We start from the raw sequence: 27839 nt of genomic DNA on the forward strand, positions 1-27839 counted from the left end.
CCTCTAGGGTTTTATATTAGGTTACTGCATAGTTTCTAGTGGTAGTGGAATGGTTTCAACATTTTAACATCACGAAATTTAGCCTTTTTTTGACAAAACTCGCAAGTTTTTCCAATTTTTTTGCCATTTATTTATTATTATCCACTTCTTTCCGGACGCAGGGGCCCGAAAACGTCCTTAGGGTTTTGATAATAAGTTCCTGAAACAATTTTACTTGCCATGGAATAGTTTTCAATTTTTTAATGACAAATTTTTTCATTTTTTTCTTTATACAACTTGCATTTTTTTCAAGTTTTTGTTGGTTTTTAGGTTTCTGCAGCCTCAAGACTCGAGAAACGTCCTCTAGGGTTCAAAAGTAGGTATTGTATAATTTCTAGACGTAATGAATTGTTTTTTCCGGCTTTCAACACCACGAATTTCAGCATTTTTGTCTGACAAAACTTAATTTTTAATTTTTTTTAACTTTTATTGTCAGTTTATTATCGCTATTGTCAGTTTATTTGTCATTATTGTCATCTTTTTCAAATTTCTCAGCCTAACAGAAAATCTCCTATACGGTTTGATAATGAGTTACTGAAGAATGTTTTGGCCATGCATTAGTTACAACTTTTATCACAAATTTTAGCAGTTTTTTTTGCAACTTCTAATTTTTGAATTTTTTTTTCATTTTCTTGGTTTCGCCAACCTCAACAGCCACATAACCTCCTCTAGAGTTTGGGTTTAGGTTACTGCATAGCTTATAGATGTAATGGAGGGTTTTTCAAGATTTTAAGATCAGCAATTTTTAAAATTATATGCAATTTTTTAAGTTTTTTGAATCTTTGAATTTTTTATCATTTTTTTCCGTCACCAGGGTCCTAGGGACCTCTTCTCAGGCTTCATGAAAAACTGTCGAATAGTTTCTAGATTCATGGAATTTTTATCAATATTTAAATTACTCCAGCTTTAGCACTTTGTTGATAAAATTTAATTTTTTTTTATTTTCGAAAAATTATTATCATGTTCCAAGTTTATGGATGTTTTTGAGCCAGTAAAACTAATTAAAGCTTGAAATAGTGATACTAGATAGTCTCTTGAGACAATGAAATGGTTTTGAAGATTTTAATGTCTTGAATTTTAGCAAGATTTTGTTAAAATTTGCGATGGTTTTCAAATTTGAATATTTTTGTCCTTTTTTGAGTTTAGCGATCATTACTGGCCAACGAAGCTTTTCAAGTCTTTCAGATGGATTACCTGACATAACTCCAGAGACAAAAATAGCTTTGAACATTTTCACTGCAAAATCTGGAAGCTTTTTTAAAAAAATTTTGCAATATTTTGCAAATTTTTAAAATATCAGTTTTTTATTTGATTTTCTTTTTACCAAAAAGGCTAGAAAACTAAAAGTTTTTGAGTCAAATCAAGCTAAAACTGGTCTCACTAAACCGTGGCTAGCTGCTGATGAAGTCAACCGCTCGCTGGTCGTTTGAGAGCAATTCGCCCGACGTTAGTCGGTTATGTTTTCAGTTTTGACAGCGCTCATTGGCTATCTTTTCAGTCATATTTGGATCTTTTTAATGATTTCACTCAGTCCAATAGGTATCATTGGCTCTCTAATTAGACATATTTGATTCCACCTAACGATTTCAACTATAAAGGTTGTAGCATCTTTGAACTTACTTGTTTTCAGAACTTATTAGGGGTGCTTTACTTTGCCCGCTTTCTTACTACTTTGTTTAGGAGACATAAGTTCATTGAGTCCAGTCAACCCACCCCAGTTCATCTCTGTCCACCTCATTTCATCGTTAACCAACCCCTCCCCCATCTTCTAACCCATCCCTGTGCTCCTCGAAAGAGCGTTTAGCCCGATGGCAGTGGATTATGTTATTTTGTTGACGAATTCGGGGGCAATTGTAGTCGCGTTTTGATTAAATGTTCTAGGTTTCTTGTTTTGCGGTCGTCCCATCCTCTGCATCACGCTATAAAGCAGAGTGGCAAATATTTTGTAACTTTCGTTAGAGTTTGTTCGTTAGAGTTAGAGTTTGTAACTTTTTCTTTTTAGATTTCGACACGCTGCTGGGTTTGGTGGACAATGTGTCGCTGTCGAGTAGTGGAGGAAACAGTTCCTCCCAGGCCATGTTGATACGCAGTAATAACTCTACCGCAATCTCCACCCACCACCATGCCACCTCCGCCGCGTCCGCATCATCAACGGCAGCCACTAACAACAACAATGCCAGTAGTAGCAGCAGCAGCAACAACTCTGTGAACAACACCTGCAATCAGGCTCAAGTCAACAACAAGAAGAGGTAAGTTGTTTTGGATTTCAAAGAATTTGAATTATATTGAATGTTAGCTGAATTTTAAAGCAGAGTGTGAAAACAGTATAGTTTTTAGTGTTAGTGGAATGGTTTCAACATTTTATTATCACGAATTTTTGTTTTTTTTTTACCAATTTTTTGACATTTCTTTTTATAGCTGCGAAGCTGTAAGCTGAGCGTAGCTATATTGCGGTGCTCTTGGTTTTTTTTTGTTTCGTCGTCTGACGCTTCATTTTCGTTTTACATTTGTTCTAGAACATTCTGTCTCGTCACTGCTTAAATGGCTTTTTCGCGCTTGATTTCACGCTTTATGCTGCGTGACTAAATTGCGGTTATTCAGAAACAGAATCTGTTCCTAAAACAAAGTTGATTGTAAGAAAACAGATTGTATGGTCCGACAGCCGAGTGGTTAAGGCGACTGGCTGTTAATCCGGAGGTCGACGGTTCGAGACGCGACAGGGAAAATTTTTTTGCACCCAAAAACAACCTCCTTTGAAATAAACTTGTAAGTTTTATAGGCGGCGGCGATAACTATTATCAACTCACTCCTGTATCTTTTTCCATCTGTATTTTACGGCACGCAAGTCTATTTCGCAGCTAGTCCGGCAATCTGCCGACTATGTTTCATTATCCACCTCTTTCCAGACACAGGGGCCAGAAAACGTCCTTAGGGTTTTGATAATAATTTACTGAAAAAAATTTATTTGCCATGGAATAGCTTTCAATGTTTTAATATGAAAAATTTTAGCGATTTTTTTATAACATTTTTTTCAAGTTTTTTGAAAAATTTTCTCGGTTTTCGGGTTTTTCCAGCGTCACGTGCTGAGGAACCTTCTCTAAGGTTTGATTATAGGTTACTGCATAGCTTCTAGATGTAATGGAATGTTTTTCAAAATTTTAATATCAGCTATTTTCAAAAAATATTTGCAATTGTTTCAAGTTTTTTGAATCTTTTTAAATTTTTCCTGCACCAGGGTCCTAGGGACTTCCTCCAAGGTTTGTTTTTATGCTGTCGCATATTTTTTAGAGTTAATGGAATGGTTATCAATATTTAAATGACTCCAGCTTTAGCAATTTTTCGATAAAATTTATTTTTTTTTTCAAATTTTCGGAAACTTATTATCATCTTTATGAGCCAGTGAAACTATTTAAAGCTTGAAATAGTGATACTGGATAATCTTTTCTGACAATGAATGTTGTCATTTTTTTGTCACGAGTTGAAGCAATTTTTTCATACAATTTTATTTTTCAAGTTATCAGAAAATTATTATCTTGTTCCAAGTTTATGGATCCTTATGAGCCAGTGAAACTATTGAAGGCTTGAATTAATGATACCGAATAGTCTCTTGAGACAATGGAAATGTTCTGAAGATATTAATATCATATTTTATCAAGATATTTGTTGAATATTATTTTTCCTTTTCTGTGTTTAACGATCATTACTGGCCAACGAAGCTTTTTCATGTCTTGCAGATGGGCTACTTAAAATAACTCCAGAGACAAAAAATAGTTTTGAATATTTGCACTGCCAAATCTGGAACCTTTTAAAAGTTTTGCATATTTTGTAACTGATTTTTGTTTGATTCATTTACTAAGAAGGCTATAAAATTAAGTTGCAGAGTCCAATCAAGATAAAAATAGCCTCAACAAACTGGCTAGCTACTGACGAAGCCAACTACTCGCCGGTCGTTTGAGAGCAATTCGCCCGACTTTAGTCGGTTATGATTTTCATTCAAGTCACGACTTTCACGTTTGACTCCTGACTTACTTCAGTCACTGTTTCAGTTGAATAGGTTTTGGAGTTAATTCAAACAAATTTACGCAATATAGTGAGGACGGTCGGGGTCAAAAGAGCAAAATCAAAAGAAAAGAGATAAACCGATCAAGCCCGGTCATTTGGTTTTAGTACTTAAGGTTGTCTAAGTTGATTCAAATGATTGGCAGCTGGCATTGGTATTAAGCTTAGTAGCCATTGTTTAGAAGCTAATTAAAGTGAAATTTAAGAATCTAAATGAAACTGCGCACCAATTTAGAACATTTTTTTACGCTTAGAAAAAAAATCTGTCAAACTCTTTTCTTGTTTCAATCGTGATATGCGCCAAGGGAATCAACGGTGGCTTTATCCGACAATTTTCTGGCTAGGTTATTTTTTAATTGCCTCCGTCAGCATCTCGAAGAGTCGGTTGTTTAGGCATTCTCTTTTTTTAATAGCCGCACAGCGATAGCTGGGGCTAATATTGGCCTTCTCTTGGTTTTTTTTTATTTCGTCGTCGCGATTTTTGTCACGACCATGTGACGTCACAACCACTTCAAATCTGCTTTTTGTTGATTCGTTCATGCAATTTCAACTGAAGTGCGTGTGTGACGTCATTTTTCGCTCTTATTGGAGCGAGTTTTTTTGTTATTCGCGTGATTAAATTTTCGGTCACACTTGACTTACCTCACTCTCAAAAATGACTTCCTCACTTTGAAATTGACTTTTATTTACTTTAATTCAAAGAGATAAGGTCAAATTGGTGCGTGTCACTCTAAATTAAGGCTATTTGAGAGCAGCTAATAGAGGCACCAAAAACTTATACAGATTTTTATTCAAAATCGAACATATCAGCCTTCAATGAAAAGACGAATTTTTTTGGTCTGTCTTTTTTACTGTTTTTTTTTGAGACTGCAGTTCTGCGAAGCTATTGCGGCTATTTTCTGGCAATCTGTCGGCTATTTTTTTTATTTCGCTTTACCTTTCGTTCGCCTGTCGCTTTACCCAAGTCACTGTTTTCACGTTTGAATCAAGACTTACCTCCCTCACTGCTTCCAAGGAATGGATTTTAAATTCTTTCACTCATTGTAGTGAATACTGTCATTGTCAAAATAGCAAAATCGAAGGAATCGGGATAAACTGATAAAGCCCGGTCATAGTGCATTAGGTTATCAGCGTTCATTAGAGCGATTGCTAGCTCACATCAGTATTAAGTTTAATAGCTTTCTGTTTAAAAAGCATATTAAATTTAGTTGTAAGATCTAACTGAAACTGCACACCAAAATAGAACTTTTTTGATACGTTCAATTTTTATCTCTTTTTTTCTTTTCTGTTTCAATCCCGATGTGCATCAGGGGTGTCAACAGAATTATGTTTCGCTTTACCTTAGTTCACTTTGTGTGAAATATTGATTTTTCTAGGCTATTTATACTTTTCTCTCATTTTGCTCAAAGTACTCTTTATGCAGAAGTTGTAGAGACACCAATTCGATATGAACTTGGTTTTTCCTTAATTTTATTTGAATTTTTGTCATTTTTGTTTTTTAAATTTAATCGGTCAATGACATTTGTTCAAAGCTTGCGTCAGGAGATTTGATTTTTAATGTGATTTTTTGCCTGACTGATTTGTCGTCTGGCACAGTTGACTTTTCGTCCTCAAAAAGGAAACAAAAACAGGTAGCGCTCAGAGGACATAGTGCTCTTAGAACCCTTGTCTTACTATACTCTTAGAACGCGATTCACCAAAACTGTTTTGAGGAGACATTTTCATGGCGTGAAGGGAGGTTCTTAATCTTAAAAGTTTGACCTCCCTCAGTCACCCCCCAGTAATCAGCACCCCACCTCATTACCCCCCCCCCCACACACACACTCCCATTATTCACCCTCCTCCACCTGTCGATTTGAACCCCCTCTCATATAGCCTTCGAAACCCTACCAGCTAACGGGTTTTATCGGGATAAACTGATAAAGCCCGGTCATAGTGCATTAGGTTATCAACGTTCATTAGAGCGATTGCTAGCTCACATCAGTATTAAGTTTAATAGCTTTCAATTTAAAAAAGCATATTAAATTTAGTTGTAAGATCTAACTGAAACTGCACGCCAAAATAGAACATTTTTTGATACGTTCAATTTTTATTTCTTTTTTTTCTTTTCTGTTTCAATCCCGATGTGCATCAAGGGTGTCAACAGAATTATGTTTCGCTTTACCTTAGTTCACTTTGTGTGAAATATTGAATTTTCTACGCTATTTATACTTCTCTCATTTTGCTCAAAGTACTTTGTATGCAGAAGTTGTAGAAACACCAATTCGATATGAACTTGGGTTTTCCTTAATTTTATTTGAATTTTTGTAATTTTTGTTTTTTAAATTTAATCGGTCAATGACATTTGTTCAAAGCTTGCGTAGGGAGATTTGATTTTTAATGTGATTTTTTGCTTGACCGATTTGTCGTCTGGCACAGTTGACTTTTCGTCCTCAAAAAGGGAACAAAAACAGGTAGCGCTCAGAGGATATAGTTCTCTTAGAACCCTTGTCTTACTATACTCTTAGAACGCGATTCACCAAAACTGTTTTGAGGAGACATTTTCATGGCGTGAAGGGAGGTTCTTAATCTTAAAAGTTTGACCTCCCTCAGTCCCCCCCCCAGTAATCAGCACCCCACCTTATTACCCCCCCCCCCCCACCCCCACACACACACAGACACACACACACACTCCTATTAATCACCCTCCGCAACCTGTCGATTTGAACCCCCCAAGCATATAGCCTTCGCAACCCTACCAGCTAACGCGCTTGAACCCCCCCCACACACACACACCACACACTGGTCACCCCCATGCTATAATTTTAGGAAGATGGTTTTAAGGTGAATTTTTTCGACAATTGAATTTTTGTCCTGGATATCAGACAAGGTTTCTTTTAGCTTCCTCTTCAGTTACTTTTTGTGTTATTATAAAATTAATTACTTTTCTTCCCTACCAGCTAACGCGCTTGAACCCCCCCCCCCCCACACACACACACACACACACCACACTGGTCACCCCCATGCTATAATTTTAGGAAGATGGTTTTAAGGTGAATTTTTTCGACAATTGAATTTTTGTCCTGGATATCAGACAAGGTTTCTTTTAGCTTCCTCTTCAGTTACTTTTTGTGTTATTATAAAATTAATTACTTTTCTTTCATTCTGCTTTTGCTCTGCAAATTAATCTAGAATAAACCGAGTCTGTATCGAAAATCGAAATCAAAATTGGAAATCAAAATCTGTCAAACTCTTTTCTTGTTTCAATCGTGATATGCGCCAAGGGAATCAACGGTGGCTATTATCCGACAATTTTCTGGCTAGGTTATTTTTTAATTGCCTCCTGTCAGCATCTCGAAGAGTCGGTTGTTTAGGCATTCTCTTTTTTTAACAGCTGCACAGCGATAGCTGGGGCTAATATTGGCCTTCTCTTGGTTTTTTTTATTTCGTCGTCGCGATTTTTGTCACGACCATGTGACGTCACAACCACTTCAAATCTGCTTTTTGTTGATTCGATCATGCAATTTCAACTGAAGTGCGTGTGTGACGTCATTTTTTGCTCTTATTGGAGCGAGTTTTTTTGTTATTCGCGTGATTAAATTTTCGGTCACACTTGACTTACTCACTCTCAAAATTGACTTCCCACTTTGAAATTGACTTTTATTTACTTTAATTCAAAGAGATAAGGTCAAATGAGCGTGTGTCACTCTAAATGAAGGTTATTTGAGAGAAGCTTATAGAGGCAGCAAAAATTTATACTGATTTTTAATCAAAATATAACATATCAGCCTTCAATGAAAAGACGAATTTTTTTGGTCTGTCTTTTTTACTGTTTTTTTTGAGACTGCAGTTCTGCGAAGCTATTGCGGCTATTTTCTGGCAATCTGCCAGCTATTTTTTTTCGCTTTACCTTTCGTTCGCCTGTCGCTTTACCCAAGTCACTGTTTTCACGTTTGAATCAAGACTTACCTCCCTCACTGCTTCCAAGGAATGGATTTTAATTTCTTTCACTCATTGTAGTGAATACTGTCATTGTCAAAATAGCAAAATCGAAGGAATCGGGATAAACTGATAAAGCCCGGTCATAGTGCATTAGGTTATCAGCGTTCATTAGAGCGATTGCTAGCTCACATCAGTATTAAGTTTAATAGCTTTCTGTTTAAAAAAGCATATTAAATTTAGTTGTAAGATCTAACTGAAACTGCACACCAAAATAGAACTTTTTTGATACGTTCAATTTTTATCTCTTTTTTTCTTTTCTGTTTCAATCCCGATGTGCATCAGGGGTGTCATCAGAATTATATTTCGCTTTACCTTAGTTCACTTTGTGTGAAATATTGAATTTTCTAGGCTATTTATGCTTTTCTCTCGTTTTGCTCAAAGTACTTTTTATGCAGAAGTTGTAGAAACACCAATTCGATATGAACTTGGGTTTTCCTTAATTTTGAATTTTTGTAATTTTTGTTTTTTAAATTTAATCGGTCAATGACATTTGTTCAAAGCTTGCGTAAGGAGATTTGATTTTTAATTTGATTTTTTGCTTGACCGATTTGTGGTCTGGCACAGTTGACTTTTCGTCCTCAAAAAGGAAACAAAAACAGGTAGCGCTCAGAGGACATAGTGCTCTTAGAATCCTTGTCTTACTATATCTTAGAACGCGATTCACCAAAACTGTTTTGAGGAGACATTTTCATGGCGTGAAGGGAGGTTCTTAATCTTAAAAGTTTGACCTCCCTCAGTCACCCCCCAGTAATCAGCACCCCACCTCATTACCCCCCCCCCCCCACACACACACACACAGACACACACACACACACACACCCATTATTCACCCTCCTCCACCTGTCGATTTGAACCCCCTCTCATATAGCCTTCGAAACCCTACCAGCTAACGGGCTTTATCGGGATAAACTGATAAAGCCCGGTCATAGTGCATTAGGTTATCAACGTTCATTAGAGCGATTGCTAGCTCACATCAGTATTAAGTTTAATAGCTTTCAATTTAAAAAAAGCATATTAAATTTAGTTGTAAGATCTAACTGAAACTGCACACCAAAATAGAACTTTTTTTGATACGTTCAATTTTTATTTCTTTTTTTTCTTTTCTGTTTCAATCCCGATGTGCATCAAGGGTGTCAACAGAATTATGTTTCGCTTTACCTTAGTTCACTTTGTGTGAAATATTGAATTTTCTACGCTATTTATACTTTTCTCTCATTTTGCTCAAAGTACTTTTTATGCAGAAGTTGTAGAAACACCAATTCGATATGAACTTGGGTTTTCCTTAATTTTATTTGAATTTGTAATTTTTGTTTTTTAAATTTAATCGGTCAATGACATTTGTTCAAAGCTTGCGTAAGGAGATTTGATTTTTAATGTGATTTTTCGCTTGACTGATTTGTCGTCTGGCACAGTTGACTTTTCGTCCTCAAAAAGGGAACAAAAACAGGTAGCGCTCAGAGGATATAGTTCTCTTAGAACCCTTGTCTTAATATACTCTTAGAACGCGATTCACCAAAACTGTTTTCAGGAGACATTTTCATGGCGTGAAGGGAGGTTCTTAATCTTAAAAGTTCGACCTCCCTCAGTCCCCCCCCAGTAATCAGCACCCCACCTGATTACCCCCCCCCCCACCCCCCCCCACACACACACACAGACACACACACACACACACACCCATTATTCACCCTCCTCAACCTGTCGATTTGAACCCCCCAAGCATATAGCCTTCGCAACCCTACCAGCTAACGCGCTTGAACCCCCCCCCCCACACACACACACACACACACCACACACTGGTCACCCCCATGCTATAATTTTAGGAAGATGGTTTTAAGGTGAATTTTTTTGACAATTGAATTTTTGTCCTCCTGGATATCAGACAAGGTTTCTTTTAGCTTCCTCTTTAGTTACTTTTTGTGTTATTATAAAATTAATTACTTTTCTTTCATTCTGCTTTTGACCTGCAAATTAATCTAGAATAAACCGAGTCTGTATCGAAAATCGAAATCAAAATTGGAAACGGGGAAAAGCTAGCATTACATAAAAGTTTTTTGATCAAAAGTAGAAAATTGAGTTTAGCAGTAATTGCTTTCAAGGGGAAAGAGAGGCGACATTGCGATGCCGAAAACAACTACAGCAACGAGACGCTCCAAGAACAAAGCCCCGACGTCAGTGACATCGTACCACACAACAGCTTGGAACCACGCGGAGGGTGTCTACTCGGCGACAAACCCAATGGCTGCTGTTGTTTCGGCAGCAGAGAAAAGTCTTCGGGAGACGTCATCGTCCAGTTCGGCTAATAATCGATCGGCCAAGAGTGGCACAGGGTCCAAGAAAAAGAGCAGTAGTCGTTCGGCTAGTGGTGGTGGTGGGGTTGCAGCTTCTGGTTCGAATGGTGCTAAGAAGCCAGCCCCAAGTGGAAATCAGAGCACGTGTGGCGTGATCAGGGCTCCTTTTGGTGATGAGCAGTATCCTAATTCATCTGGAGACAAGAAGAGGCGAGTTTCTGCAAATTGATTGAAATAAGAGTCTAACGAATTAATAGCGGTGTCCATTTTTGTTCGGTTTCTACTGCGCTCCTATTTTCGGTATCGTGTGCGTTAGAAAAGAGTGGAGATGAACAGTTAAAAGCCATGATTTGGAAATGGACTCTGGTTAATTGCTGTCAAATTTAGAAACAAATATTGTAGATGTTTGTATCTTTTTATGCGAAATTTTGCTTTAGTGATCTGACTTCTCGGTGAAATTTTCGTACTTTTTCGGTTTTAGCTCACGTTTCAATGGCTCAAAGTGTAAAGGAATTATTTTTAGTCCTGTTGGTTTTTTTGCATTTTTTTCTAACCAATTCGCTATTTCATCTACAGAAACGGGAATCTGCTGAATTTATTTGGTGGCAGTTTACTACTAAAATTGTTATGAAAAGCGCATCGAAAATGGTTTTTAATCAAACTAAGTTTGCAGCAATTATATAGGTCGTACTCGTCTTTTTTATCCCATTTTTCTTACTACCAACTTTTCGTCTGATAGTATGTGGTTCACCGCAACTGTTTAAGACGCATAATTTCAGGATTTGAGTTTGACCATACCAATTAAACTTTGACTCCACCCCCCTGCACTTAAATCCCCCTCCCCCTCCACTTCGACACACTCCACCGCATTCCATCCGTAACCCCGCACGCTCGCTGCCACCAGAGATCCCCCTTTCTATCCTCACCCAAACCCTCCCCCCCCCCCCCCCCCCCCTCCCTCACCGGCCCAAAAAATTAAGCCAAAGTAGCCTCCCTAAGGCGCAACTAGTTACTGACGAAGGCAACCGCTCGCCGTTTGAGAGAAAATTGCCGGAAATTAGTCGGTTATGTGTAATCGCTATCAAATGAAGTGTGTATACAGGCAAAGCATAAAGTAGTTAATCAGCTCGCTTAGACTCTTACTAGTGACTCAAGTATGCGGTTCACCGAAACTGTTGCGGATACATAGTATCATTTTACGAAGACGGGTTCTTAGAAGTGTGACCCCCCTCTCTGTCGTCCTTCCCCCCTCTCCCACCCCACCCTTTATCCAAGCCCCCTCCCTCATCCACTCAGTGTGAGATCTCCACCTTGCTGACTCCCTAACCTAATGCACTTCCTAATGATAGCATCCCTAAGCCCCAGCTGTTTACTACCGAAGCCAGCCCTTCGCCGGCAGTTTGAGAGCAATTAGCCCGTCGGTTATGTTTAAGCCCCTAAGTTATTGTATACGATCTTCCCTGCTTAAGTAAGGCGCAATTGATCCACGCACGTGTTCTTGTTCTTCGTTTGTTCTTCTGATTGACTTTTGTAGTTAAAAGTTATTATCAGCTACTTAGACTGCTATTATTTAAGCGCGCGTTTTTTTTTAAATTTTCTCAACTTTTTACCTTTTTTCGTTTGGTTTGATACCAGTCACGATATTCACCCATGACCTGATTAACTAACTGTTTCATATGAATAGATCTACAATTCCTCAATGAATCACGCAATTTTGTGAATACGGTCAAGGTAAAAAGAGCCAGTCACTAGTGTATTTGGTTCATCGGATCGAATGCTAATTGTTATTTGTCTTTGTTAATAGCCGCTTCAGCTTCTCAACCGGGGCTATTGTAGCGCGCCTAATTTTTTTTACTTTGTCGAATAAAAATTTTTCGCTTTACCTTAGTTCACTGCTTGTTCAACATTTTGAGTAATATCTTTTTGACTTCTCTAGGCTAGTTTCTATTCTCTCATTCTGCTCAAAGGGCTTTTAGACCGCAGTTGCTCAGCAAAGCAATTCAAAGTGAACATAGTCAGTATTAATAAACGAAATCAGAAATAGAAATGGGATAAACCTATAAAGCCCGATTTTAGATGCCCGTTACTCGAACTTTGTTCTTAGTTAGCATCTCGAATGCTTATTGGCATTGCTTACTAGCCCCTGTGTCGTCTCACCACGAAACAGGAGTATGTTCAGCTCCAAGATGACATCAAAATAGTTCGCACTTAAACATTTTTTGTACGAAAATCATTTTTTCACTAGTTTCTCTTCTTTCAATCCTAATATTGGTTATGGGAATCAACGGCGGTTATTTTTCGGCAATCTCTCGGGTATGTTTTTATTACCATTAGTTTCAAGTACGGAATTGTGTTTAATTGTGTAATATATCTAAAACCGATTTAGAATAAAGCATTTTTAGACTTCCAAAATATCCATTTTTTAAAATCTTTTTTATCAGTCCGATGAGTCAACGCCGGGTGTTTTCCGAAAATACGCGTAATATGTGTCATATCTGCGGTCAGTTGAGAACAGGACAATTTAAAGATCGAAGTTCATTTCTTCGAAGTTTTTAATAGCGGCGAAACTCAATCTGAGCGAGCTATTATTGGCCTTTTGTTTTTCAGATAAATTGTCTTTTGTTTTTTGACCACGACTTCAAGGTAACTTTCTGTCAGAATTCCTTCCAGCAATTTATTTACTGACATTGTAGCGTAGCTTCATTTGTCAGCTTGTCAAAATTCCAGTGCGTTTATTTGTTCGCGCGAATAATTTTCTCAACCTACCTGTGGTTTTTTCTCAATATGGTATATTGCTCTTATTCCGGTTTCAGAAAAACTCACGCAAAATTGATAGGAAAAAACCCACGGAAATAAACCCCCAAGGAAAAAAACTCACGGAAAAAAAACCCACTCGATTGTCAAAGAGATTAAAAAAAATCAAATTTAATTAAATGAATTATATTCTAACACAATTAAACGCACAGATAAAAAGCTAAAGATTGAAACAGTTTCTCAAAATGTCATGTCTGGATGCCCCACCTCTTCCCCCTCCCACCATTTTTCTAAGTATGAACCTCATTAATTGCTCTTGAACGAAGATCATAGCTATTATTGTAAACGTGTGTCTTTTATGCAAAATTTTTGCTTGACAATTTTGACTTTTCGAGTGACTTTTACGCCCTTGACTTTTTGCGTTTCGCGTGATCTAAATTTTTCTCTCAGAATTTCAAGCAGATGAATTCAATTGGCGGCAATTTAATACTAAAAGTCAAATGAAAAAGTGAGCTGAAACTGGTGCCATTTTTAAATTTAAATTTAATAGTGGTATATGTTAACCTCTAATGTGGTTATTTGAAGCCCACTATTGAACTTCTTAGTCCCATTTAAGCTCCTCACCCTCCCTCCCCCCCGACTGAGGCAGGCTGCGATTGATTCTGAGGCAGGCTTTCACTAGTCGTTCGAGAGCAATTCTTCCAACGTTTAGTCGGTTATATTCTTTTATAAAGGCCTTATAATGAATTCTTTGGAAAAAAAAACTGACTGAATCATAAGATAAACTATTACAAGAACGTGATAGCCGAGTGGTAAAATCTTCAGTCTTACGTTATAAGTCGGGTGTTCGATCCCTTCCTTGGTCGGAGTTTTTCTTCACGCATAGGCTCTGGAGTTTTTTCACGCATACAAAATTGTCTAGGTTACAGCCCCTTCTTAACTAATTTGCCCGCCTGTTGCTCGCGAGCAATTTGTCCGTCGTTTTTCGGTGTTTGTTTTTAACTGGGGGATTTCTGTCAGCTGAGGAGATATAACTCTATTTTGAGATGATTTGAAGAAAGCTTTTAGGAACAAAACAAAATAAACAACTTATATCAGTCAAGGTAAGACATCACAGAACTTAATAAAAAAGAGATTGCATTGCTTGTGTTATTGTAATTGAGTTATTTCAGGAGCGGTAAAATGAGACAGTCACTACACGTTTTTTCGGCTATCGGTTGGTTATGTTATGTTCAGCAGGACCTAAAATGTGATATAATCAAGACAAGTTATGTCTAGCATTATTTAGCCTACTAAGAATTGTAATTGGTCTCTAATTTTCATAAATGTCTGTTATACATGTACTCAAAACAAAGCTTTCGGCTATTTTGCCTCTATAATAAAGGCAGCCTTTAAGAGGAAATTCTGAAAGAACTATTGAGTATTTGGTGCAAACTTCACACTTGATGCGATTTCTTTCGTTAATTTCTTTCGCAACTTATGAGGCAAATTGGAGGTAGTTTTGTTGAATCATATTTTGCTCTTCATTTTGTTTTGTCTGATTTGATGCGTTGCATTGTGCGGTTCGAACGACATAACGTTCAGGTTGTCCTTCGAAAACAGTCGAAATAAGTCACTGCACAAGTAGAAAGGTGACATTGAAAAGTGACTTCCATGAACTTATTTTCAAGCTTGTTAGATGCGTGTTTTAAGCAAGGGTACTTGCACTTAGAAATTTCGGCTCGATATGTCAAATTGCTATGCGGTTCTCGATGAACACCAAAAAGTTCTCCGTGACTTCAAGCAGAGTCGCGTAATCTATACTGAAAACTATTGCGGAAAGTCAATGAGTTCATTAAAAACAAAACCCGTGTAGATCAAAATTAGGACTTGATTGCATTGGTTGCAAACTATATTATTGATGTAGAATAGGGCAGTCCTCAGTGATCCATTGAGTTAGGGGTCTAAACAGGCGCATCTACTGTGAAAATGGACCTGTACTGGATTCGAACCAGCATCTATTTAATTGCAAGCCTAGTGTGCTAACTATTACACCAACTGGTCTTAAGCTCTCGAACCTGGGCATCTCTTATAACCCGTTCTGACGTTCTTTCTTGCTCGAGCCAAGTATACGTTGAAGAAGTAGAGCTTCTTGTCAAGCTTATCTTATGCACGATTTACATTAGGTTATTCTCTCTCAACCTTCTAACACATTGGATCCGTAACCTGTCCTCCCTGAGTGTATCCTTTTTTTCCTGTATAATGCAAAGGTACCTTGACACCTTCTGATCCTTAACCCCAAAAAAGCAATTTTTGCCATATTGTTATATTTTTGATGTTCATTTATTCTCATAGGAATTAACTCTCATTTTATTTGTTATTTTTGGTTGTTTCGAATTTGAATTGTACTTGCATCAACAAATAACGTGTTTACTTTCAATTTTTGATGTTCATTTATACTCACAGGAATTAACTCTCTCATTTCTTATGTTATTTTTGGTTGTTTCGATTTTGAATTGTACTTGCATCAACAAATAACGTGTTTACTTTCAATCAGAATTGACTAAATATCTTTTTTGAAAGTCTTTTCAATTGCTCTTGAACGAAGTTCATAGCAATTATTGTAAACGTGTGTGTTTTTTATGCAAAATTGTCGCTTGACTTTTCGAGTGACTTCTACGCCCTTGACTTTTTGCGTTTTGCGTGATCTAAATTTCTCTCAATCACAATTTCAAGCAGCTGAATTTTGTTGGTGGCAATTTAATACTAAAAGTCAAATGAAAAGTGCGCCGAAACTGGTGCCATTTCGTACTTTAAATCTTAATAGTGGTATATGTTAACCTCTAATGTGGTTATTTTAAGCCCACTATTGAATTTCTTTGTCCCATTTAGGCTCCGCTTTGCCATTTTGCCGCTTTTTCGACATTTTGCGTGAAATCTTTTTGACTTCTCTAGGCTAGTTTCACTCTTCTGTCATTCTGCTCAAAGTCATTTTAAACAGCAGCTGCTCAGCAAAGCAATTTAAAATGAAGAGAGCCAGTATAAAAATCAAAGTCAGAAATAGAAACGGGATTAACCCATAAAGCCCATTTTTAGATGCCCGGTACTTGAACTTTGTTCTCATAAGTTTTAGTTACTATCTATAATGTTTATTGGTATTGATACTAGACCCTTTAGCCTCTCACTGAGAGACAGGAGTATGTTCAATTACGAAATGACATCAAAATAAATCGCACTTAAAAATGTTTTTATACAAAAATCAATTTTTGTTGATGTTTTCTTTTCAATCCCAATAGAGTTATGGGAAGCAACGGCGGCTATTTTCCGGCAATCTGTCGAGTATATTTTTACTTGAATTTTTCTGAAATGTAAAATATGTATGTTCTAGCCCTGCACAAGTACAAATTGACGTAGTAATTGAGAACGGGCCGCTATCGAACAGCAGTCATATAAGCCCTTCATCGGCTTCGCAGACATCAAAAAGCCATCCGAACTTCAACTACCAGAACAGCAACATACATTACAGCAGTGCCTCGTCTGCGGGCTCTGTCAACAGCAATTCGAGTTCCTCAAATCATCACACCTCAGCAGGATTCACTCAAGCAGCAAAAGGTTTGTTTGTTTCTGTTAATCAGCTTAATAGTACCTCATATTCTTTGAAACCCAGCAAACACATGCTATATTAACTGAATGATTTGCTCTGATGACTTGATAAAGAATTTCATTCATCCTTTGATAGGCTAAATTAAAATCGGAATGATATATTTGATGTTTAAATTCTATTGCTTGAACGACCTTAATGGTATTTTATGATAAAAATTTACTGGTAGAGTTGAAACAATTGAAAAACAGATGGTTGAGTAAACAGGCTTTGAGCCAGCTTTACTCAGAATAACTATAAAAAGCACTGATTTATTATATACACATATTTCGTTACTGAGTGAGGGGGGGAACCAGGAAAAAACCGTAGTTTTTAAAATCTCAAACTTAAACTAAATTTAAAATCAAAAACTTTGTTTTAGGCGTAGACCAGTACAGGCAGGACAAACTAAATGTGCCATTGCACGTTAATTTATCCCCAAATGGGGTTCCGACTTCGAACAGTAGTGGATACTTGTCAGTGACGCCAGGAAGGTCATCCGGGGGGTCTACGACCAACATCAGTCCCCGCAAACCCACCAGACGGGGAGAGGAGGGGTGGAAAGAGGTTACCCAGTCGAGAAAAAGCAGCATGATGTAAGTTTACCCCAAAATCGTGAGCTCGCTAAGTTTGTCAATAGCTCGCAAACGAATTTGTGTCTTTTTATGCATTTTCTCTGACAAAAAAGCAACTTAATATTGGGATTAACCGCTAAATTCTGAAGACAGTAAGGCAAAGTGCGGCCTTTTATAGCTTTACTAGTCTCCTTAAGTTCAGAGTACCTACTATCAACCCCCCGCACTCAAGTGTATTTTGAGAGCAGTTGATCAGGCAGCCGTTTCTTTTCAATATTAGTTTATTCAAGGCATCTTTTAATATTAACGTAAATGGTATATTTAAAACCAAATAAGTATCGATTTCATAACTTCCGTTTGCTTATTCATATATGCTTTTGTAGAATACGCAACTCGTTCAGTATGTTTTCATAAAAATTTACTAGGTAACTAAAGTGGGTTGTTGCCGATCGAAAAATTATATATTAGGGTTATCTGCACTCACTCCGGTTCGGTTTTTGATTAGTGACTTCATAAAGCTGTAAATATAGAATAGCTACCTGGCAGCACTCGTCCCTTTTTTTTACAATTCAAAGAAATGTTAAACATACCACGAATGTACTATATACTTACTACTCAAGAACGAGTATCGATAGAGCTTCTTATTTATATATTGCTAATTTTGTTGGAAGTTTGAATCAGGAAATAATGCGCGTAAAAATGTGGTAAGGTCAAACTGATGAAAAATTTTGAGCAGAGAAGTGTTAATTTTTCTTAATCAAAAGACTGTTCTCGTGCAGCATTTTGAAAGTCTTTCTAGCCTTCAATATAAAGCTTAGGAGCCTTTCAAAAACTTTTTGCACGCAGTTCAGACTTCTACGCTCAATTTAGAGCTGTTTTGTTTGAGGTTCTTCCTTTTCTTAGGCAGCTGGTTTTGTCTCCAAATTATTTGCAGTCACAAAATGCTGTGTTGACTTTGGATAATCTGCATCACGTTTAATTGCTCTTAAACGAAATTTGTAGCAGTTCTTATTTTCATTTGATTGTTTTTGGTCTGGCCGTTTAACTTTTTGTCCTCAAAAAGGGATAAACAGGTAAAGCCCCGAGGGTACTAAGTGGTTGATCAGCGCTCTCAGAACCGTACGCTGTACTAGTCTATAAGTATGCGATTCACCAAATCTGTTTTGAGGAGACATTTTCATTTTGTGATGTGAGGTTCGTAAGCTTTAAAGTTTGACCCCCTCCAGGTCACCCCTCCCAACACTCCTTGTCCACCCTCATCCACCTGGTGATTTGGAACCCTCTCGTCCAACCCTACCCACCGTCCAACTCTTGAGCCCCCCCCCCCCCCCCCCCCCCTCCCGTCCAACGCTTCACCACTCACCCCGTCCACCTAATGCTAGCATCGCTAAGACCTATTTGTCTACTACCGAAGCCAACAGCTCACTGGTCGTTTGAGCGCAGTTCGCCCGCAATTAGTCTGTTATGCTTGTGTTTTGTAGAAGCACGCCAATGAATTTATCCATGGAAATTTGTTCGAAGTTTGCTAATGGAAAGTTCTCGAAAAGTTTTTGGCATCACATTAATGGTTTTGAAGACATTGCCGAGATTTTTTTCCTCTAGCCTCCACTAAGGTTACTTATTTTTAAGTGAATGGTGATTTTTTTGTCATCGATTACTAGTAACACAATTCATTTGAAGTTAGGCTAAGCCTTTCCAAGGTCTCGTATCGACTACTATATAAGGAAAGTGCGACAACAAGAACCACGATTTTTGGAGCACGTATAAATGATTGCATTGGCGACCCCTTCAACTCAATTCTCTTTTTCTATCTATATCCTACGAGTCGAAAGTTTTCTGCGGCTGTTTCGACAATCTAACGGTTGTGTTTTGTATTACCTTAAAATGGCCGCCAGGAATTAAGCTGTTATTTGTTGGTGCGCAGGTAGAACCTTCGCAGGGGAGATTGAATTTATATGAATACCCCTGACCGCCAAAAACTTAAAATATCCATAATTTCTGAATATTTTGTTGCAAATCCAAGCTTCCATTTTGAATGTAAATTGATAACACGTATGACTATTTTAGATTTGCGATTACAGAGTTAGAAAATCTTTGTTTTGTTCAATCTATCTCTTTAAGTGTTCTTTAATCTTTTCTTTGTTGATTTTGAACAAACTGTCATTCAAGGAGGTGAAAATTAAAATCCAACTTATCCTATTCAATATTTTAAAAACAAATTGAAAAAAATATGCCCGGGTTGCTCGGGTTCTGAGCCAAAATATTCCGCATAATTCGAACTTAATCCAAATATCTGGGCGAGTAGAGAACAATTTTCAACAGTGAATAAATGGACGCATTCAAGATGTTCTTCACTGATTGGAAATAATTTGCGCTCTGGGTGTTAAAATGGTTGAGAATCAAAATTTAGTTATGAATTTTCCAAATATTATCAGCAACAGGCATGAATTATCTTTTGAATTTTAAATTCGAAAAATTCCGAATATGTGAATTGACAAATTATTTGGTCAAGAAAACTCATGGTTATTATTGACAACAAAACCATATCATGGAATCGCCTTGAGAGTTCATCTTGCGGAACGGTCCTATTTAACACCTCCACATATCTCCAGCGGGACCCACACAATCGGGTCTTAATTTCACCCATTGAACCCACAATCGGGTTTTCAAATTACGAGTTTTTAAAATTATGAGCTTTTCAAAATAATAACTTTGTTTAAATTACAGCTCGAAGAAGACAGTAGTTCCTGGTTCAGCCATCAGTCGGGTGATAGGACGCCAGGGTTGCAACATAAACGCCATCAGAGAAGCCACCTGTGCCCATATTGAGATTGACAAGCAGAACAATCTGGGGGGAACCGGAGGGAGAGAGGCAAGACAACAGCAACAGCAGCAGCAACAACAAGATAGAAACCCACATACAGACCGAATTGTCAACATACGGTAGGTGGCGATAACATTTATGTAAAATTAGATGAAGGTATGAGGATGGATGTCTGGGTTGTTTAGAAGTGTTCTGCGTTTGTCAAGCATGTGTAATAGATTGCATTGGCGACTCGATTATCTGTTACTATCTATATTTTACGGGTCGATTCTTTTCCACAGCTTTTTCGGCAATCTTCCGGTTATGTTTTGTAGAATTAAAAAACGCAGCGAGACTGCCATGAAATATATTTGTTTTTTTTTTGGGTCTACAGATGTGCAGCCTTGTCTACTTTGGCACCTTTAAGGGTTTTGGCTGACTTCTTTCGAGCAGTATTGATAATTTTTGCTATTCATTTTACCATACTTCCGATGGAACTCTGAAACTACTACTAGGTTTGATTCTTTTGTTTTCTCTACTCACAGAGGAAGCAATTGACTCTCCTCGAACTTGTTTGCGACATGGTGGCTATTTTTGTCATCAAAATTCGATCCGATTATGTAAAATTTCTATCCTATTATGTCAAAGCTAGGAGGTCTAGGTTTTTTGTTATATCATAGATTATTTGATGGAAAACGAAATAACAGATGTTGAATCCCCAAGAATTCTGCCAAATCCCCCAATTTTTCATTTCGGCGGGATTTGTATTACGACCATATGACATCACGCTCACTTAAAATCAGCTTTTGTTCATTCATTCATGCAAATGTTAGACTGAATTGTGTGCGTGTCGTCATTTTTCACTCTTAGTGAATCAAATTTTTTTATTGTTAATTTGCGTTATTAATTTTTGTTCATATGTGACTTAACTCACCGACCTCACTCTCAAAATTGACTTTCCTCACTTTCAAAATGACATTTCCTTTCTTTAATTCAAAGAGATAAGGACATCGGATGGTAAGTCACTCCATCTGAAGGCTGAGCAGCTAATAGAAGCAGCAATAGGTTATACAGATTCTTAGTCAAAATATAGCATAGCATTATTTAATTAAAGCAAAGAATTCTTTGCCGCACAGCTGCATGCGTGACGTCATTTTCGCTCTTAGTGGAGCGAGTTTTTTTGTTCATTCGCGTGATTAAATTTTTGGTCACACTTGACTTACCTCACTCTCAAAAATGACTTCCTCACTTTGAAATTGACTTTTATTTACTTTAATTCAAATAGATCAGGTCAAATGGGTGTGTGTCACTCTAAATGAAGATTATTTGAGATCAGCTAATAGAGGCAGAAATAACTTATACAGATTTTTAATCAAAATATAACAGATCAGCCTTCAATGAAAAGACAAATTTTTTTGGTCTGTCTTTTTTACTGTTTTTTTAGACTGCCGATCTACGAATCTATTGCGGCTATTTTCTGGCAATCTGCCAGCTATGTTTTTTTAAATTTTTTTGAAAGTGCAAATCTACGTTGCTTTTTTCTGGCAACGTGCCTGCTATGTTTGACACTTGGAAAAATTCGGCTGTTGCCGATTTTTAACTTCATTTTTCCTTAATGTATGTCTTAATATACTTTAATTGAAGGAGTTATAGTCAATTAAAGCTACCTCACTCCAAATGAAGGTTATTCAAGTGCCACTAATAGAAACAAAATCTTAATCAAATTGATTTAGACTATATTTTACGACAGGTGAGGCTTTTTTGCAGCTATTTTGCTAATCTACTGCCTGTGTTATTATTTGCGCATAGACATCGTAATGATGTTTCGAGCCATGTTGGTCTTTCATGATAGCCGCGTTAGCAATTTCAGGTGGCTATTATAGCGCTCCTTTTTTTACAATTCAAAGAATTTGAATTGTATTGGTGCGCTGTTTTTTTTAAGATCTGTTCACGCTTTTTTCGGCCTTTTCACGTCAGTGAGAAATCAAATTAGTGGTAATTTCGGTCATACTGAAATAATAACGGGAGCGAAAAATCGAGTAGTTATGAGGCGTGATTTTTTTCAAAGTACCTTTAAAGTGGTGAGAAACGGTGTTTCAACAGTTTGGCGGTTTTTGTGATGGATTTTTTTTCAGTTGCGTCAAATTGTCTTCTCTTTTCAGAGTTTCCTCTTCGTCAGTGCTTTTAAGACGGTACATATGTGTTCTAATTATGCCTATTTGCCTTTGCTTGATTTCATTAAGTGGCAGTTAATACTTTTTATGACTTTGCCATTATTTGTTGTCATAGAATATTAGTGAATTTTAGATTTTGCCCCCTTTTTTAAAATTATCTGTTGTCTGATTACCTAGTATCATCAATGAAAGATCTGATTGGTTGCTTATGAGGCATAAAATAACCTAATTAGTGGCTCGAGTTGCTAGCTAGTGCTTTTCTTGACTTTGACACTACTTTTTCTCTAAATTGTTTAGTTAATTTTTGAGTTCTGCAAGTATTTATTGTACTTTTTGATGTCTTATCATTAAATCTCATTGGGGACAGGTCTCTGATGCTGCCAATAGGGGTTAAAGTTATCGATTTAATCGTTTTTGTACAAAGCTTGTGCTTTCTATGACTTTGACGCTAATTGCTTTCAATAATAATTATCGATTTTTTATTTGAGTTTTGCTAGTTTTTCTCTTCAACTTTGTCATCTTAACTCTTAGTCTAACTATTGATAGGTCTTTTTGATTGCTAAAAAAGCTTCAATTTTTGCAAGTCATTTCAGCTCATAGCTATTGCTTTTTTGACTTGTACGCTTGTTCGTTTTTTTTAAAAAAAAATCTTAAGTCATTTTTTTAGTCTTGCTAGTATTTGTTGTACTTATTGCTGTCTTGTCACTTAATCTCAATGATAACAGGTCTGAACTGTGGTCATAGAGGACCTAATTAGTTGATGTAATTGTATCCTTCTGTAGCTGTTGCGTCCTGTGACTTTTATACAAGGTGTTTTCAAAAAGTTTCAGTAAGCTTTTTTGCAATTTTTGGATATTTTTGTCTTAGCATTTAAATTTATTAGTGAGAGGACTCATCGACATATAATGATAGGTTGCTAATGAGAAATAGAGGAGTATAGTTGGCAGTTTGCGTTCGTAGCAGATGTTTTTTGATGTTGATCCTGTCTTTTCAAAAAATTAAAGTTGAATTTTTAGTCTTGCTTGTTTTTGTTCTTGTGTTGTTTTATTGCTTTGTCTCTTTACTAATAACCATCATTTGCCTTTTTAAGCAAAGTAAATGATTTTCAGGTCTTTCTAGGCCTAGTTATTTGTTTAAACCTAATTTGCTTTTCTTGCTAGTGGTTTTTTTGTTCACATGCGGCATTTGTGCATTTATTTTCCTTTTATCTGATTTTCTCAATTCACTCCGTTGTAGATCTAGTTTCTGGTTTAGTCAATGGAAATTTTTTGAATCGAATTTCAGGACTTTTCATGCTATGGTTTTTTGACTTCGTCTAACAGATTTTCGTTTCGTCTTACCCTGACTTCTTGGAATTGACTTTTTCAATGACTTCTACTGCTTTGCAGTTAAAATTTGTCTCCGTGACGTCATTTTACGTCAATTTGGTGACTTACCTCACAAAAAAAATTATTTCTGAACTCACTTATGGAACTTTAAATTTTATGAACATTACTAGATAAAGGTCAATAGTGTGCATCTAAGTAGTGCCAAACTTATATGCCCTAATTCTTGAGTAATAGAGTGTTGAGTTTTAATATCGAATATTCATTTTGAAAAAGCCTCATTAGAGCTTTTTCCTTTAAGAGCAAATGTGTCTCATAAAAATGACTGTTCGAATCTAACCCAAAAAGTCTAGAGGTTTATTGAAAAGCTGGTGGTCGATATGTCAATCTTATTTCTTTAGTTGTTTCAATTCATGATAGGCCACAAGCGTCTATCGCGGCTTTTTTCCGGCAATCTGCCGGCTTTTTTAGATCTTATTGTTCATACTCAAAAAATGATTATGAATGTATCTGAATTTAAAAATTGTGTTGGGAATGTGCTGGAAAGTTTTTGCGAGCAACATATTTTCTTGTTTTCGCAAAGCAAATAATCAAAATTTAATTGCTCTCGAACGAGTTTTGAAGCAGTTTTTAATTTATGCAAAAATTTGTGCTTGACCGTTTTGTGCTTTTGTTCAAGAACATTTTTTTTATGTGACTATTCACCTTCATTTTTGAGTGATCTCAATTGCTCTCACTCCTAAGCTAAGTCTATTTCTAAAACAAAAAGCGAAATGTATGATAAGACATAAGAAGGGTCTGATAGCCGAGGTCTAAATGATTCTGTTCAGGACTCCGGAAGTCGATGGGTCGAATGTCTCCCTAGTAGGAAGATTTTGTACACATAAAGAAGATTTTATCTAGGCTACTGCCCCTGAATGAAATTGCCCTGCCTATCGTTCGAGAGCAATTTTTCCGACGTTGTCTGATATTCAAGTTTGTAGGATTTAACTGTTTCTTTCAGTGGGTATCAGAGATGTTGATAACCTGGAGATTATGCAAGCTATTTTGTTTTTACTGCTGTTTACGGCTAAAATGCCAATCCAGCAACCCTAAAATGCAATCCATCTATTTTTTTGCTGATTTTTCTGCTTTTCATGAAAAACTTAGTAGCTGTAATCAGTCATAGCAAAATGAAAAAAATAGCGGATAGTGAACAAATCGGGCATTTTCGGCTATCTATTTTCTACTTTGTTTTTCCATCTAGTTTAACTCGTAGCTCTAGGACACGAGTTAAATGTATAAAATGTCTTTGGTTTACAGGGGCAGTGCTGAGTCTGTCAAGTGGGCGGAGAAATTGATCGACATCCTGATACAGGATCCGACTGTTGACATCACTGAGCACATTCCGAAGAACCTGGCTCAGAGTCTAAACAACAACAATAACACCACCGCTCAACATCAATTGCAACATGGAAGCACCTTTGCTAGTAGCTATAATAGCATCGTCAATTCAACTGGATCCATCACCGGCACTTCAATTCCGAATTCTGTTGTTACTGTTGGACATTACAGTTCAAATCAAACTACCAGCGCTAAGAAGCCACCCATTAGTATGTCGTTTAATGGAATTGGCAGTGGTGCCAACTACCCCTCACAGTTCGGTGCGTCAAGTGCTAATTCTGCGCAGTCCGTTGGTTCTAACTCGTTCGGCATTCAAAGTCAAAGGGCAAATCAGCAACAAGGTTTGGGTTTAGCAACGACATCTGCGCATCATGATTTGAATCGGACTAGTGCTAATACTCCTGGGAAGTCCTCGCAGCATTTACCGTCTTTTGGGGTAATCGGGAGCCGAAACGTGGGCTCCAGAACTCAGGCTGCTGTTGGTGCTCAAAATTCGGCGTCAGCTCAAAGTGCGTGGAAGGCAGGCGATGTTGCAGCAAATGGAAATAATAACAACAATGTGCTGAATGCTATCCTCAATCAAGGACCATCTCCCAAGATCTGGCAATCGAATGTGTACGTTGGATCCAGTTCTGAGAAAGGTGTGATGGAATCGAGGAGCTACGGAGGGTTTCAGGGAGCATTTGAACGGCATCAAGCATCAGCGAAAGGTGAGATCTATTGTCTTTTAAGTCACCTTTTCCTCCCATATTCAACCTTGAGCATGTTTTTGAAGCCTTACAATTTTTCGTGGGAGGAATATTGGTATCGCTCATAATTTCGAGTTTCAGTTCACTAGCCGGTGTTTAGAATTGCCTGTTTGTTTCAGAGTCAAACCAAAAGTCAAGCAGCTCAAAAACTAGTTCCGGGGTAGTGATGGGTCCTAAACTTCAACATCCGCCATCGCAGCAGATGCAACCGGGTTCCATTCAAGCGGCTGGTCTGAGTCACTCTGTAAACATACCTCTAGACACCTTGTTCGGTACCAATAACAACACAGTTGGAACCCTGAACCTCCCAGAATCGGAGCCATCTTCTTTGTTTTCGTCAGTTAATACCGCTCCCATTGAATCGGGACAAGGGACCTCGACCTCTTTAAGCGACCCAATGGGAACCCGCGGTGGGTTAAATATTGGACTGCACTACCAGAACACGAGCCCGACAGGTGTTTCGAGAACCAGACATCCGTCTGGAGGTTCCGGAAATGGCGTCGTGGAAGGTACTTCGCCGAAAGTCTCACCGCCTGAGGTTTCGTCCAAAAGTGGATCCGAACATACGGCGACTCAAACTGGAAACCAGCCGGGACCATTCAGTTCCGTGGCCCCTCAAATGACTCCTCAAAAGGATCCGGTCATTGGGGGAGGAACGATGTCAGATTCTGGACTGGGAACACTTGGTAACCAGCCGCAGCTTGTAGGGAGTGAAAAGAAGCACGCTCCAATTGGGTTCGAAAGGAAAGCTCCGACCTCAAAGAACATACAATCCCACAACAGCCATAGTGAGTAATCTGAAAATTATCTTCAAAAGCCCCAACTGTGCGTGGCGGTGATACTCAACTTTAAGGGTGTCTAAAACGTTGTGGGTCAACACAAGTTACAATCGGAAAGGGTCATAAACAACTGTCAATTAATAATAGAAAAACTCGAACTTATTAAATGTAGCCCACACCTAACTTTAAAATTGCCCCATTTCGCGAGAGTTTAATCTTAAAGCTCATTCGCTTATACTGAAGGGCCCCTAATTGAAAGTAGACTGGAAACTTATTTAAAAAAAGTCAAGATGCAAGTTGGAAATAACATTCACAGTGATCATTTTGGGGTGTCCTGTTGGAATTTTACGGACACACCTAATTGAAAGGATGCAGTTTTTCGGATTCGAATTCTTAATCTTCAAGTACCTGAAACACAAGAGTTTTTTCTACTATTGTTTGACTGAGAGCCTAAGGAGTGTTATGAGTGTTTTTTTTCAGGTTTTTCATCACTGGGTGGTGGCAATAATACTCACCTGGGCTCCATGTACTCAAGTCTGGACCCAACCGGAACTAGTGACCTGTTCGCTGGGCTGCCCAACTTTGGTGGAAACCTCGAGAAGGCAACCCCTCAACTGTTTAACCCCCTCACCTCGCACCCTCATGCACAAAACGCAATAAACAACGTCCCTCTCTCGCACCATCATCTACCTTCGAACTTTCTTAGTACCCAACACGCACCTGCAACCAACGCACACAACCCCGCGTCTTTCTACCCTTCCCAGAACACGATGGGGGGAGTACCCGGGCCAACTAACGACCCTGTCCAGAACAACCCTATTGTTTCCTCTGTTGGAACCGCGGTCGGCGTCGTTGGACAACCTGGATCTCTCGCCCAGCAGATGTCGGGTTCGAATCCGCCAGGGGTCGGAAGTGGGGCATCAATGATTAGGGGTCCAGGGGACTCCGTTGGGCACCTGGGTGGGGTGGGTAGCAATGCGGCATCTGTAGCCTCCGCAGTAGCACCGCCCTCACAGCAACCTCCACCACCCCCATCTGCACTGCATAGCCACTCTATTCCAAATTTATATTCATCTCAGCAAACTATAAACGTTAGTTCATTCTGTTGTTGAGTGTATATTCAGAATCTTAATTATCGCTGTTAAGGAATGGTATCTAAACTCCTGTTGCTATACCAGTAGTTGCTTAACATATCGGTGAAATGCACTAGAGTTCAGAAAAGCTACGTACAACAAATTTTTTTTAAAAGTCGAGGAAATAAAATAAAACAAAACAAAAACACAAATTTCTAACGATCCCGGTGTCAATTTC

The 27839-nt window shown here is 37.9% G+C and overlaps 1 protein-coding gene across 2 annotated transcripts in view; it reads left to right on the forward strand.

Moving 5' to 3' along the window:
* Window positions 1–27839, forward strand: part of LOC142354688 (uncharacterized) — a 51019-nt gene that overhangs the window by 18914 nt on the left and 4266 nt on the right. For both annotated transcript variants that reach the window (XM_075407048.1, XM_075407049.1), the window contains 8 exons: window positions 2042–2288; window positions 10176–10577; window positions 16489–16712; window positions 17123–17336; window positions 20043–20258; window positions 24920–25710; window positions 25869–26537; window positions 27009–27619. In XM_075407048.1, coding sequence (XP_075263163.1) covers window positions 2042–2288; window positions 10176–10577; window positions 16489–16712; window positions 17123–17336; window positions 20043–20258; window positions 24920–25710; window positions 25869–26537; window positions 27009–27619 — 3374 coding nt within the window. The remainder of the gene's footprint in view (window positions 1–2041; window positions 2289–10175; window positions 10578–16488; window positions 16713–17122; window positions 17337–20042; window positions 20259–24919; window positions 25711–25868; window positions 26538–27008; window positions 27620–27839) is intronic.

The sequence above is a fragment of the Convolutriloba macropyga genome, chromosome 15 (genome assembly GCF_964194025.1).
Source record: "Convolutriloba macropyga chromosome 15, txConMacr16.3, whole genome shotgun sequence".
Taxonomy (NCBI): Eukaryota; Metazoa; Xenacoelomorpha; order Acoela; family Convolutidae; genus Convolutriloba; species Convolutriloba macropyga.